This window comes from Oncorhynchus gorbuscha, linkage group LG04, assembly GCF_021184085.1.
Source record: "Oncorhynchus gorbuscha isolate QuinsamMale2020 ecotype Even-year linkage group LG04, OgorEven_v1.0, whole genome shotgun sequence".
Classification (NCBI taxonomy): domain Eukaryota; kingdom Metazoa; phylum Chordata; class Actinopteri; order Salmoniformes; family Salmonidae; genus Oncorhynchus; species Oncorhynchus gorbuscha.
The window spans coordinates 40,953,141-40,968,552 of record NC_060176.1 but is presented as its reverse complement, the minus strand read 5'-3'; the positions used below and the strand labels follow the sequence as shown (position 1 = coordinate 40,968,552).

Below are 15,412 nucleotides of genomic sequence, written 5' to 3'. Positions count from 1 at the left end.
CACCACCGCCCCATGGGTCTCCCGGCTGCGACAGAGCCTGGACTCGAACCCAGAATCTCTAGTGGCACAGCCTTAGACCACTGCGCCACTCGGGAGGCTCGTATTTGAATCTTTTAACTTTGTAATAAGCATGACTTTTTAAAGCCATTCTCCTTGTCCAATCATTCATGTCGATTTGTTCTAATATCATAATTATAATTTTTAACAAGTTAGTCAAATCTGCTCAGGAAACCATGAAATTGATAGTGTATATCAGGCTGATTCTCATATCTTTATTGTTAGCAAAATGACTGCAAACCTTCAAAGAGCATGCACAGTAAAATATTTGGTTCTAATACCTAATGTTGAAGGTAGGTACTAGAATACTATAATTAAATGCATGATTAAAACCATAGATAAAAATAACCCAATTGATACCTGATTTATTTGTCATTTTTTTGTTTAAAAATCCAGATCACCCAACGTGAAGCACAGAATACAGAAACAACAGTAGATTCAGCAACAAGTCCAAATGTAACGCAAGAAGAACAAATATGAACAGATGATTTACAACAGAAAATTGTCAGACACATTTTCATAAAATATATATATATATATTATATTCATATGCACACATACACTACCTGGGTAAATTCCAAAGCATTTTTGCTTTAGAGCAAAGCCAAGTAATCACTAGATTGATGAAGAAAAAAAAATCTCATCGTATTTGCACCCATGTAGAATTGCACCCAATTCTCATATTTGCTGGTGTCGTAAAAAAAAAAACTGTTTTTGTTTTACTCCAGAGATCTTTGAACAATAAGTTCTTGTCAATTTTACATTTTTTATATTTTTTAATCAAGCTTTTTTTTGCTCGGAATACTTCAAATACCCTTTTAAGTATTCAGAGATGTTGGGTGGCAACAACAGTTGCAATAGATCAAATAATGTTCAAAACCCATCTAAAATGGTTCTAAACCACATCGCTGTTCCTTTGAGGTCCAGAGTCACAGAACTCTAGTTAAAGCAGAGCATCACGGTCATCATTTAGTCTTGAGTTAAAGGACACAAGTTAACCTCAAGTTCATTACATCTTTCCTCACGGCTTTTCAGCTCCCAACATATACAGGTAGCATTAATTAACACATTTCAAAGACAGGCTTGGTTTCTCATTCTCATATTAGTTCACATGAAAAATAATTTCACCTACTTTACATTGAGGAAAACAAATTACAACAATTAGTTTCCTTGTTTAATAGTAAAAGGATAAACACCCCTGTCAATATATTGTTTTTCAAATAAGTCCAAATAGGTCACCCATTAAGAAATCAATGTGTTAAATTACATAGAATTAGTCCACGAAATATAGAATTAGTCCATGAAATAACTTGAGGAATTAAGAGGGATCACAACTATATCTTTACAACACAAACACCCCTTGAACATATCACATGGCAACATACATATTCAAGAAATGACAAACATTTCTCTTCATTAATGACGTGGTGTGCGTGTTCTTCAAAATTCCTAATGTGCTCCAACTTCCAAAAGAAAAAGTCAGCTGACTTGAAAGCATCTTGTAAATCATACAAGATTTCAAACTAAACAATGATCAGAAAGTTCAACTTCTTTTTCTCACAGTGATGGTAGTGCAGTAGTGTATGCTTATTATTGTAAATCCTGTATGTGTCCTTTCTTATAGGTAATACAGGATAGAATTATTATTAAGTTAAGTTCTTTTCACGGTTTTTGATTACTTAAATTATCTTGTTGATTACCTTCATTGTAAAGTAAGTTATTACATGGTGTCCAACATAGGATCTTGCTGAAAGAAACAAATCATTATGATTTGTAGAAGCACAAAATTCAGCATTCAGTAGAAAGTGCTCTAATTATCATGTCGAGACAAAAATATACAGTGTCCAAATGAAGAGGCTAGAGATTTGGGAGGCACCATCAGCATCATCATCAACATATAGAATCATTCCGTTACATTCTCTTAAAAGAGGAAATCTGGTGCAGCTATCCTCTGACTCACTTAGTCTAGTAAAGTGATTTCAAATAAAAGGCCAACGATTCAGGACTCACGTCAAAACTTACTTAGCTATCAACCATCATCAGTTATTTCAAAATCAATCACAGATCAGATATCTGTCCTGTATACATTTAGAAAATAAATCATTCTTCTTGCCACAGAAAAATATAGATATATTATACTGTTTGACTGGTTTCATGACAGCATGCTCTCAAGGCAGGTAGAGGATTTTAAAGGGGGTTGGGGTGGAATCTCTGGTTGAATAGGAACAGTGAGTCCCGAATGGCACCCTATTCCCTTCAGTACATGATGCACTACTATTGAACAGAGCCCCATGGGCCATGGTCAAAAGTAGTGCACTATATATAGAATAGGGTGCGATTTAGGATGCAACTTGTACTTTGGCAGGGACGGAACAAATTTGACCAATGTTGAATCACAAATTCACTGCGTCAAACATCTGATAAAAGATTAGACTGAGTAAGGTGGTCATATCAGAAGGAATTATGTGATATTTTGTGACATCATCGGCAGTGAATGAAGCCAACTTACTAGTAGCGACATTAATACCTAATCAGACCTTTTGATTTCAGTCCTTTCTAGATGGACCACATTGGTTTTTCAGTGTTCCCATCTATCAATATATATTAAATAAAATACATATAAACATTCCTATAACAACATATCTCCATTAAAATGCAAGCATTCTCACCGTAGCTGTATGTTTCCCATGACAGAAGATCGATCTCTTCGTCACCTCAGCCTTTAACCATGGCCAACTCTGTGACAGCTTTGAGAGGCTGACTTCACTTCTCTGTCCTTCTCTTCTCTGTCCCACTGTGTCTCCTTCTCCGAGTCCAATGCCTCAGTCTCTGTCACTGTTAGGTGCTTGAGGCTAAAAATGAAATGTATCTTACTTTTCCCTTGGGTAGATAGAGACGGTCCATTCTCTTCCTAGTACATGTAAATCAGTGGAGGCTGGTGGGAGGAGCTATAGGAGGATGGACTCATTGTAATGGCTGGAATTAAATCAATGGAACGGAATCAAACATTCTAGCCATTATAATGAGCCCTGCCTCCTATAGCTCCTCCCACCAGCCTCCTCTGATGTATATTTCCTCCTCTCTTTCTAATACACACCCTCTCTGAAATTCCTCCTCCCACTTTGTATATCTAGCCACACCCTCCCTGAGTTTCCTCCTCCCACGTTGTCTGTCCAGCCACGCCCCCTCTCTGAGTTTCCACAGTTCAACAGACAGTATCTGTGTTAAAGGAGAGCTGCACCTGCCATGGAGACATACCGGTGATTAGTAAAGGATAAAATACAGTCAAGTTTACTTACAGTTAAGTACACTGTGCAGTGTGATCTGCACAGTGTATCTATGTAGACAACATCCCATCTCACTTTCTCAGTCTTCTCCTCTCCCCTCAAACCCTCTCTTCCCTTTACACCCTCTCCTCCTCTCTCTTCCCGCCTCTCACCCTCTCCTCTTCAAAGCTGATGAGGCCCTCATCGTCGTCACTCTCCAGTTCCTCCGGCTCTTCGCTGACCAGGGCGCTGAGCTCCGTATTGGCCGGCCGGGGCCTCAGCAGGGTGAGCAGGCGCTGCAGGGGTGACTGGCCTCCACCAGGGGGGGAACTCTCCTGCTGCTCCAGGTTGTCACTTTGCTTCTTGGCAAAGTTCACGAACACCTAGGGAAGGGAGAGAACGCAGAGAAACAAAGACAAGGGGATATAATTGAGACTTTTTATTTTAGATGTTTCAGCTGCAAGGCCTTCCTCAAGTCAACAAACATGAAAGGGAGCAATAACCGATGTCTGTGCATGTTTTAATAAACATTTAAAATCACCTCATCTGTACTGTCTCAGTGTGTAAATGACCAGAAATGTAAACTAAAGTAAAAAAGAAAGTACTACTTAAGTAGATTTTTAGGGTATCTGTACTTTATATATATATAAATATATATATTTTTTTAGCCCTTTTTCTCCCCAATTGTTTTAGTAGCTACTATCTTGTCTCATCGCTACAACTCCCGTACACAGCGCGCATCCAACCCGGAAGCCAGCCGCACCAATATGTCGGAGGAAACAGCGTGCACCTGGCAACCTTGGTTAGCGCGCACTGCGCCCGGCCCCGCACAGGAGTCGCTGGTGCACGATGAGACAAGGATATCCCTACCGGCCAAACCCTCCCTAACCTGGACAACGCTAGGCCAATTGTGCGTCGCCCGCGGCCGGTTACGACAGAGCCTGGGCGCGAACCCAGAGTCTCTGATGGCACAGCTGGCGCTGCAGTACAGCGCCCTTAACCACTGCGCCAGGCCATTTTTGACCATTTTTACTTTTACTTCACTACATTCCTAAATAAAAGTTTGTTTTACTCAATACATTTTCCCTGACACCCCAAAATACTTGTTACATTTGGAATGCTTAGCAGGACAGGAAAATAGTCTAATTCCCACTTATCAAGAGAACATCCCTGGTCATCCATGCTGCCTCTGATCTGGCAGACTAAAATGCTTTGTTTGTAAATTATGGGTGTTGGAGAGTGCCCGATGGCTATCTGTAAATAAAAATAAAATAAACAAATGATGCTGTCTGGTTTGCTTTACATAAGGAATTTGAAAATATTTATATTTTTACTTTTGATATTTAAGTATATTTTAGCAATTACATTTACTTGTGATACTTAAGTATATTTAAAACCAAATACTTTTACAGAAGCACTCTATTTTACTAGGTGACTTTCACTTTTACTTGAGTCATTTTCTGTTAAGTTATCTTGACTTATACTCAAGTTTGAAAATTGAGTACTTTTCCCCACCACTGGAAATGACTAAAACACAGTGTAACAGTAACTCACATTGTCCAGTGTGGTCTGGCTGACAGAGTAGTCCTCTATCCCCAGCACCCCCACCACCTGCTCCATCTTACTGAACACCTGGGCCAGGGAGATCCTGTCGGACTTCAGCTGGAACTGGACTTTGGTGTGGTGGCGCTCCTGGGGGTGGATTCAATTCAAACAACTTGTTTTACTTGCAATCACATTTTTCTTCTGCCACTGACTTTGCTGATAGCAGTTATGTCAAAGAAGAGTCTACCTGCAACAACTGGAATAAGTGGTCCAACTAAACTTAGGGTTCTACTCAATCTGTAAGGCTGAAGCTTTCATTTTAAGGTCATTTCCGATTGAGCCGACGACATACGCAGCGTTTATCGCGAATGCATTCTCTGCTAGAGCAGGAACATTGCCTTTAAATTTAAATCACGCTGTAAAGCTGAACTTCCTCGATGCGGAATGAATAGAGCCCTAATTGAATGCACTGACTGTAAGCGCTCTGGATAAGTCTCATGTATCAAGTTTTAATGTCACGTGCAAAGTTCAGTGAAATGCCTTTCTTGCAAGCTCCAAACCCAACAATGCAGTACAAAAAAATAGCACAAGAGTGTCTGCTAAATGGCAAATGTAATGTGTACCTTTAGTACAGCCTCAGGGAAATTCCTGTTGAAGAATCTCACCACCTCCTTCACATTGGAACTGGTTTTAGTCCGCACTGTGATCATGTAACCATCACCAAACCTAAGGAAGGGACCCAACCAGGATGAGAGTAGACAAGACACACAGGCCATGATTGCTTAATTTAGAAATTCAACCTTCTTCCTTGAAGTAATCCCAGATCTAAATTGGTTGGATTGGGAGAGTAATAGGGTGATAACCTTGCTTACATCTATCTAACCACATATGGATCTGTGCTTACCTCAAGGAAATAAGGAAGGAAGGAAGGATGCATTTCTGAAGTATTTCAACAGGGTCACAGATGACATAACAGGTTGTGTAACCATATAGACAAACGACAAGTTGAAGGAAGGAGGAAATATTTTTTTCTAAGGGTGATTCAAAGATGATTACAGATTAGTTGGCATCCCATAATGTCTTCAGCTTCTGGTTGGCCTAGCAACAGAGTGAGGCCACACCCTGCATTAGCTGAGTGAGTGTGCACTTCTGCTGACCTGTTCTTGAGGTGCTGAATGCTGCCCAGGCATTTGAACCTGCCGTTGACCATGATGCCCAGTCTGGTGCACAGAGCCTCACACTCCTCCATACTGCAGAGACAGAGACATTCACAGTTGACATGTGAGTCATTTAGCAGACATACTGACAGTCACTGCTATCGGCAGAATCAGTGCCAGGAGGACAAAACAAGCGTGGGTATGAGTGCAAGGCAGGGGATAACAGACGTCTTACCCACAACACTTCAATAATACAGATAGTAGTAAATACATTCGCAGCACACAGTATGCAGTACATGTCTGATGAGAATGAGCGTCTCACCTGTGTGACGTCAGCACCACAGAGCGTCCCGTCTTGATGATATCAAGGATGAGGTTCCAGAGGAATCTGCGGGCCTTAGGGTCCATCCCTGTAGTAGGTTCATCCTGGACAAACACACAGAACAGGACACAATCAGAACTGAGGGTATTCGATCTTATCCAGAGGAGAACATGTATTTTTGTAACTATTTTAGATTTTTTTCAAACAAAAGACAATATAAATATTTTGTTTTAAATGAAGAGAACCAAAAAATATATAATAAAATAAAAATTAGCCAGAGTCCTATTGTCCCTGGCCAAAAGTAGTGCACTATATAGAGAATAGGGTGCCATTTGGGTGCCATTTGGGTCCCACCCATGGTGATGGGGTTGAGTGAGTCTAACCAGGAAGATGAGAGAGGGGTATCCGATGAGGGCGATGGCAGTAGACAGCTTGCGCTTGTTTCCCCCACTGTAGGTGCCAGCGGGCTTGTCTGCATATTTGGAGAGCTCCAGTTTCTCTAGGGCCCATGAGACCACCTGAGAGGGGAAGACGAAAGTAAACGAGGAACTTTTCAACAACATCGATTCAGAAAAATAACACAGTAATATAATATTTTGAATGTGAAATGTGGAGTGTGTGTGTGCCTGCTTGAGAGTTTGTGTGTGTTGTAGCCGTACCCTCTGCTCGTCCTTCCAGGGGATGCCTCGGAGGCGTGTGTACAGCTCCAGGTGCTCTCTGGCTGTCAGGTCTTCAAACAAGGCATCAAACTGAGGGCAGTAACCAATGCTCTGCTGCACTCTCAACAGCTCCCTCAGGATACTGACAACACAACACAGATCCAGCTCAACAACATTACCTGGGCCCGAATTCATAAAGCGTCTAAGAGTAGGAGCACTGATCGAGGCTCATGTCCTCCCTGTCCATATTGTCTTACTGATGATTATCAAAAAGGCTAAACTGATTATAGATCAGCACTCCTGAGCCAATTTATGAATACGGGCCATGATGTACAGATTTATTACTAAAACTAGCATAACACATTGAGACGTGTATTGGAATTAGCAATAACCACTTCTGTATCAATCTCAGGTAGGCTACAGTACCAGTATCTGATATAAACTTTTACTAAGACTAGCATAGAGCATTGAGATTTGTGTTAGCATTGTGATTAAAGACCCATCTGTGGTACGTCCCAAATGGCACCCTGTTACCTATATAGTCCACTACTTTTGACCAGGGCCCATCAAATGTAGTACACTATAAAGGGAATCGGGTGCAATTTGGTACGCAAGACCTGGTGTATATGTAAAATACCTGTTTCCCCCTATGAAGGCCTCCCCTCCCGTGGTGCTCTCGTCACCAGTCAGCATCTTAAAGGTGGTGGTCTTCCCTGCTCCGTTCACCCCCAGGAGGCCAAAACACTCCCCAGGACGCACGCCCAGACACAACCGGTCAACAGCCAAGATACGACCCATCTTCCTCGACTTGTACACCTAGTGACACAGAGCATGGTATAAGGAATGGACTATTTATGCATTGCGTGTTTTACATAACTCTAAAGTTTAAATAGCCTCCTTGTAATGCACATTGTTGAAGAAAAATGTCTATTTAAATCATGCTGCCAGATTACAATGAGGTGCATGATATTTTTTTGCACAGATCTGTTCTGTTTTACACCACAAAAATGTTGCCTCTAGTTAGTACTGAGCGATTAACCGAAATGTTGGTTATTTTTCGGTTGTTAAACAACTAATTGATGACATCAGTTAAATGATTTAATTCCAGTTGTAAAAAAAAATCTGTGAGCTCAATGCGCGCATTGCGCAATTTCTCCTCACATAAATCAGATCAAGCCCGAACTGTGCGATGCAGTATGGAGTTTCCAACAGGCCAATATTCTACATAGCTTAGCATGAGAGAATGACAGAGCAGTTGCTTCACGAGGTATCTCAAATCAAATCATATCAAATATCTCTACCTGAATATACATTATCTAAGTCAGGGATGGGCAACTTTGATCATGAGGGGCCGCAGTTGCTCACAGGCCTGCGTACCCACATCCATACATTTTATAGTTAATTATGTGCAATTCTACACATTGAGCGATTGATTCTACACATTGAGCGAAGAGGATTCTACACAACTTGCCATAGGGTGGAGAGAAATGTTTTCAGTTTTTAATATGATATCTGAGTGAGACTGACTAACAAAATCAATGGTGGCCCCCCGGCCGGTAATTCAACCATGATTACTAAGTTTAGATAGCTGGCCATTAGAATACATCTATAACATTTTAGCTGACATGGGCTAATTGAGTGAATGTCAATGACTGACATAACAAGAGAGAAACTGCTGATGAACAACCAAATTTCGAAATTCCACCTTGTGTATTCTCCTATTCTAACACGTTGAGACCCCGGCTGAGTTCCAAAAAAAAAAGGATATATATATATACACACATATATGTTTCTTTGGGGGTGGGGCTCCGAGGAATTGATCCGAGGGCCTTCAAGAGAGGCATGCCACCAGTTGCCCATCCCTGATCTAAGTGATTGATAGGTCAGCAGGCATAAAAGTATGCCTTATTTACTTTAAATAACTACTCAAATAGAGATTTTGTCAGACAGCAGCTTTATAGAGATAAGAGGATGACTTGGAATGAAATAATAAAGTCATCAAATAAAAAAATGCACTATACACAACAACTGAAATATTTTATTAAAGTAAAGTAGTGTGAATAAATGATGGTAGTAAGCAGTAATGGGCAGTCACTATCATCATGGGACTTTTATTAATTGTTTTATTCTGTGTTGTTATAGCATTCAACCCACATAATGCATAGTACATTTCATGTTTTTTTTAAATATTGAAATCGAAAACCGTGATAATTATTTTAAATACTGAAGCGAAACGACCTCAAAAAGCACAAATCGCTCAGCATTACCACTAGTGTCTAGTGATACTCAATTGACCTTAATGATATTAAACCTACTATACACTTATCTATTCTGGTCCTGAAGCTAAATAAAGCACATTGGGATCTCTGTGTCTGTCTGACCTTGGTGAGGTTGTCAATCTTCAGCATGTCGTTGTCAGCATCTCCTCTCAGTACTCTCCGTCTCTCACAGGCCACATCCACATCATCATCCTCTATGAGCTGGCTGCTCACTGGTACTCTCCTGTTACAGTACACACACACACACACACACACACACACACACACACACACACACACACACACACACACACACACACACACACACACACACACACACACACACACACACACACACACACACACACACACACACACACACACACACACACACACACACACACACACACACACACACACACACACACTCTTGTACAGCTAACCTTTGTACAGCTAGCACAATTCAGACCCATTCAAAATCCTATTTTCCTTAAATCCCTAAATGTAACCCTAAGTCATACTCTTGCCTTAACCCAAAAATCTAACTATAACCCTAGCTCCTAACCCTAATACTAACTATAACCTTAACCCTAAACCCCCTAGAAATAGCATTTGACTCTGTGGGGATTAACAAAATGTCCCCAGTTGGTCAAATGTTTGTTTGTTTACTATGCTTGTGGGGACCAGAAGCCTACACACACACACTCAGAGTGTGCACAGACCTAGAACACTACAGTGGATCTTATTGGTGTCTCTCACACACACACACACACACACACACACACACACACACACACACACACACACACACACACACACACACACACACACACACACACACACACACACACACACACACACACACACACACACACACACACACACGTATATATAGCACATTGCATGCACCTACACACACAAGCACACACACACACTCACAAGGGTTTCCTGAGGAAGTTGTACTGACACAGGATGGTGATGAAGAATCCTACAAAGCCCTCGATTGTCATGGCTACCAGCCCTCGAGTCACAATGTCCCACTCAAATGGAGACTTGATCTTGTCAAACTGACCTGAGAGTTAAATATTTAAGAGAGATTGAATAGATTGATTAAATTCAACAGGAGGAGGGCAGGATTCAAATGTACATAACTTGAAATATAACTGAACTGTAACAATACCTATTTTAGCATAGTACTCATTGATGTATTCATTGTAAGCCATTTCCATCAGGCCGTGACCCAGGTTGTAGTTTGGGAAGATAAGGAAACAGGACTTTAGGTAGCTGTTCACCAGTTTCAGATCCTGCAGGGAGAGACCAAAACACAGTGGTGTGAGGAAATGGGGAAAATTACCAGAATTTAGCAACAAATTCTTTGGTTTTTCAGAAATCCTGTTTAGAAGTTTCGGGATTTCCTGCTTCTTCCCTCCTGATTTCGGGCAACTTTCAAAAGGAATTTCAAAAAAACCTTGGGGAAAGTTCTATGAATTTTGTGATCTGTCAGTACACCAATACTGTCAGCAGAGTAAAACACACACCTTGTCATGCTCAAAGAGCTGCAGCAGGAAGGTGGCCACTGTGGCAGTGATGCCTATGAAAAGGTTGATGACGATGAGGAACACATAGGCCGTGCTGGGCACCTCGAAACAGAAGGAGGCCGGGTACATGATAGGAGTGATAGACCACCTGAAGGGAGAGAGAGAGAGGGAGGGAGAGAGATAAGGTTGAAGAGAGAGAAAGAGAATGAAAGAGTGGAGAGAGAGAGAGAGAGAGAGAGAGAGAGAGAGAGAGAGAGAGAGAATGAATGTATGATAATAAGCTATATTCATTAAACGTTCATTACAGTTTCTTGATATCGTCAAAGACAGTTATGAATAATGTTATGAATAATGCATTACTGTTCTTAAATGATGTCATCAACGGAACAATGTCTATGCTTTTTTTCCAGGTTACCTGAATCCAAAAGCACATTTTCTGTGTATCCCTCATAATGGGTCTTAGATAAGAGACGTGCTGATGTGTCTTCAGTGAAGTGCACTCACCCATAGAGGAGGAAGAGAGACAGGACCGCAGGGAAGTTGGTTGGGGATGTGTACGCAGGAAGGTCAAAGACAAACAGGATAAGGACACAGCACGTGGCAGGCACCAAGTAGTTCAACTAAGAGACAGAGCGAGACAGGAGAGATTCAGTTAGATAGGCTGGCAGAAATAGACAATATCTCTCAAATATTCTGTGGATGAACAGTACAAACAGACAGAAGACAGACAGGCCCTGGTAGGACTTGTTTCAGAGAGTACGGCTATAGGGAGCACTTGCCCGTACAACACACACAATAACAAACTTCACCACCCCCCTCACCATGTCCCATATATAGTTAGCCAGCCAGTAGATGACAGGGTCACATCCAGACACAAACTGCAGGTGCTTGGCCTTGGTCGACTTCTCTGCCACCAGAAAGACCACAAAGCTGGCTGGTACAAAGGACATGGCCACGATGATGAAGATAGCTATCACCACATCAGTGCCCTGGAGCCTGGAGGGACCAAAAGAAACCTACTAAGACAGTGTCTGCATTCCAAATGGCACCCTATCCTCTATATAAGGCCCAATAGGGAGTAGTGTGCCATTGGAGACACTGTCAGGTACTTTTCAGAAATGTTGTACCACATATAGTATAATATACAGTAACTCAATGCTAAAATTCTTACAAGTAGTCCAGAGAGAGGCTTGCACTGGTACGGTTCATGGGGTGGTTGGTCAGTGTGATTCCTGCAGAACCAAGCACACATCAACAACATGGCTTAGATGGGAACAGATATTGATCCCAAGATACTAATACAAGGAACTAAGAAAATACATTTTCACATAAACAACTATCCAATTCAAATAATCCCAGACAGAGTGCCAGCCTGTGCTATAATGCTAACTCCATGTCGCCTGAGAAGAAAAGGGAGTAAGAGTCTTGACTCCGCCCTAAATCTGTCCGTGTGAAAATACAGCGTGAAGCAGACTAAGTGGGAATTTGGTCAACATAAAATATGATTGCTAATTGCTGAGGCTTATTTGATCTAAAATAAGTTGGTAATGTTTAGGTTTTTACGAATGTGGTCCTTCTGTAGCTCAGTTGGTAGAGCATGGCGCTTGTAACGCCAGGGTAGTGGGTTCGATTCCCGGGACCACCCATACGTAGAATGTATGCACACATGACTGTAAGTCGCTTTGGATAAAAGCGTCTGCTAAATGGCATATATATATATATAAGTGTACGCCAGTGGCATTCCGGCAACTTTGAGAAAAACAATTTTATATCGGAGCTGTGCCTTTTGTTCACACACATATCGGCCCTCTCATTGGCTCATCGACCCTCTCATTGGCTTCTTCTGCCTCCTCTCGTCTGCCTTCATTTATTTCCATTGCTAGAGTGGTCAGTCCAGTATCTTGTCAGTACATAGATAATCTTTGTTGTCACTCATCGTCATGGAGTTGGCAAGATAAAAAACTGATCTGGAACCAGGCTTCTGAGTGTGTACAGGTAACACCGACATAAAGTGTCTTTATAGGGCGTTGGGTCACAACTAGCCAACAGAACAGATTCTACAAGAGTCTGGAACTCTATTGGCGGGATACAACACCATTCTTCCATGAGAAATTCCATAATTTTGTGTTTTTTTGATGGTGGTGGAAAATTCTCCAGAAGCTTCCATAAGTATTCAACTGGGTTGAGATCAGGTGACACGCACGCACACACACACACACACACACACACACACACACACACACACACACACACACACACACACACACACACACACACACACACACACACACACAGACCCTTTAAAAACCTCTATGCTCCTTTGAGAGCCCTCTTTAACAGTCAGTGAGGTCTCTTCTTGCCATCGCATAGCCAAAATAATGGGCAACTGGGCATTTTCAAACTTTAGCCTAAGCATGATGGGATGTTAATTGCTTAATTACCTCGGGAACCACATCCGTGTGGAAGCACCTGTTTCAATATACTTTGGCAGTTACCTGTATGTCCCCTCTCCTCATGGACAGCATCTCTTACCGTATGCAGCAGGGTTGCCCTTGCCTGGAGGCAGGTTGGCACGCAGGATGGCATTGTTGAGGACGTTGAGATAGGTTGGCATGCTGTGGTACCCTTTATTATTGAACAGCACCTATTGGGAGGGGACAATTCTGTCACTGGCAATGACACAGCAGCGCAAATAGCTAAGTGTAATAATAAACCTGTCCATCAAACTGACACTAGAGTTGCATCTCAAATGGCACCCTATTCCCTATATAGTGTACTACTGTAGACCAGAGCCCTATTCCCTATATAGTGCGCTACACCCTTCCCCTTTCAAGAAAATGCCATTCTGCTTACCTGAGCTGATCGGCGGACTGCTATTTTGCGAACCATGGGCGGAGTCTTTTTCCCAAAGGATGCTGGGACTGATTTCTGTATGTTGCCTACTGTGAGTCCTCCATATCTAGGAGAGAGGGAGGGAGAGAGAAAAGACATTTAAATTGTGTGTGTATGCGTCTGTGCCCGAGCCCGGTGAGTCTGTTACCTGTGCCCGAGCCCGGTGAGTCTGTTACCTGTGCCCGACCCCACGGAGTCTGTTACCTGTGCCCGACCCCACGGAGTCTGTTACCTGTGCCCGACCCCACGGAGTCTGTTACCTGTGCCCGACCCCACGGAGTCTGTTACCTGTGCCCGACCCCACGGAGTCTGTTACCTGTGCCCGACCCCACGGAGTCTGTTACCTGTGCCCGACCCCACGGAGTCTGTTACCTGTGCCCGACCCCCGGTGAGTCTGTTACCTGTGCCCGACCCCCGGTGAGTCTGTTACCTGTGCCCGACCCCGGTGAGTCTGTTACCTGTGCCCGACCCCGGTGAGTCTGTTACCTGTGCCGACCCCACTGAGTCTGTTACCTGTGCCGACCCCACTGAGTCTGTTACCTGTGCCGACCCCGGTGAGTCTGTTACCTGTGCCCGACCCCGGTGAGTCTGTTACCTGTGCCGACCCCACTGAGTCTGTTACCCGTGCCCGACCCCAGTGAGTCTGTTACCTGTGCCGACCCCACTGAGTCTGTTACCTGTGCCGACCCCACTGAGTCTGTTACCTGTGCCGACCCCACTGAGTCTGTTACCTGTGCAGGCGCAGTCTGTCAGAGGTGTAGAGGAGATACTCTGACACGTTGCGCCCAGTGATGTCTACCAGAATGTCCCCTGTGACCACCTTCATAAGGGGCGGCCGCCCCCCCACCCCGCTGGGGCAGGAGAAGCCCGTCCCCTGCATGGAGCAGATACAACGAACCAGCTCCCGAATGAACAGGGGCAGGGTGGGAGGAGACGTCACCGTTTCTAAAGACAGACACAGACAGAGGCAGGATTTTTAGGAAGGCTACTGTAGAGGACTCTAGTAAGCAAGTAGAGTAAGTTAGCCTTGACTGAGCCAGAATGGCCGACACAGGACTCAACTGTAGCTATCAAATACAATTATATAATGTTGATATAATGCAATTATATGACACATAAAACATTAGCCTACATACGAAGTATAACATATATCCTTTTAGACAGTTTTTACCACCTGAGCATTGAGCACGGCGGTGGGAGGGGCGCAAAGACGTACCCCTGACAGTGGTGGGAGTGGTGGCAGTGAAGTTCCACAGCCCATCCTCAAAGTGAGTGTCGGGGTCATCGGAGGGGGCTGGCGAGGGGGGAGGGGGTACGAAGTTGGACAGTGGCACTCCCTGGGTAAAGGAGTCCAGACACATGGAGTCAAAGTAGCGGGCGGCCAGGGTCTTGCTGTTGTTGGCGCTGGGGTTGAGCGTCTGTGCCAGCTGGTCCAGGGTGCTGTTGAAGGGCGTTTTGAGGACGCAGGTGGCGCCCACGCCCGATGGCAGACGCAGCGTGTTGGCGATCTTCTGAGGGCTGGCATCCGGGGACTGGTTACTCCTGAGGAGAGGAAGAACAGGAGGCTGTTATAAAGCTACAGAAGGAAGCTTTACCACATCCACGTCCTGTAGATTAGACTAAAGAGGTTGTGTACGATGGGTGATAACTGAGACTCAGATGCACAAATGAACGCATAATGTTACCGGCCAGAACGAAGGACACGATTATGGATGTGT

The 15,412-nt window shown here is 43.4% G+C and overlaps 1 protein-coding gene across 5 annotated transcripts in view; it reads right to left on the bottom strand.

Annotated features, from left to right (window-relative positions):
• Positions 1-252: 252 nt before the first annotated feature.
• LOC124034069 (ATP-binding cassette sub-family A member 2-like) overlaps positions 253-15,412 on the bottom strand; it is a 91,950-nt gene continuing 76,790 nt past the window's right edge. For 4 of the 5 annotated variants that reach the window (XM_046346786.1, XM_046346789.1, XM_046346787.1 and 1 more), the window contains 20 exons: positions 14,911-15,236; positions 14,426-14,639; positions 13,656-13,761; positions 13,335-13,446; positions 11,974-12,034; positions 11,624-11,798; positions 11,307-11,422; positions 10,803-10,950; positions 10,445-10,568; positions 10,204-10,336; positions 9,388-9,508; positions 7,644-7,822; positions 7,007-7,148; positions 6,731-6,865; positions 6,348-6,451; positions 6,026-6,118; positions 5,492-5,594; positions 4,878-5,015; positions 3,497-3,706; positions 253-3,298 (listed from right to left, as the gene is read on the bottom strand). In XM_046346786.1, the coding sequence (XP_046202742.1) occupies positions 3,263-3,298; positions 3,497-3,706; positions 4,878-5,015; positions 5,492-5,594; positions 6,026-6,118; positions 6,348-6,451; positions 6,731-6,865; positions 7,007-7,148; positions 7,644-7,822; positions 9,388-9,508; positions 10,204-10,336; positions 10,445-10,568; positions 10,803-10,950; positions 11,307-11,422; positions 11,624-11,798; positions 11,974-12,034; positions 13,335-13,446; positions 13,656-13,761; positions 14,426-14,639; positions 14,911-15,236 (2,776 nt within the window). In that variant the 3' untranslated portion in view covers positions 253-3,262. The remainder of the gene's footprint in view (positions 3,299-3,496; positions 3,707-4,877; positions 5,016-5,491; positions 5,595-6,025; positions 6,119-6,347; positions 6,452-6,730; positions 6,866-7,006; positions 7,149-7,643; positions 7,823-9,387; positions 9,509-10,203; positions 10,337-10,444; positions 10,569-10,802; positions 10,951-11,306; positions 11,423-11,623; positions 11,799-11,973; positions 12,035-13,334; positions 13,447-13,655; positions 13,762-14,425; positions 14,640-14,910; positions 15,237-15,412) is intronic. The other variant, XM_046346788.1, reaches the window with a different exon arrangement.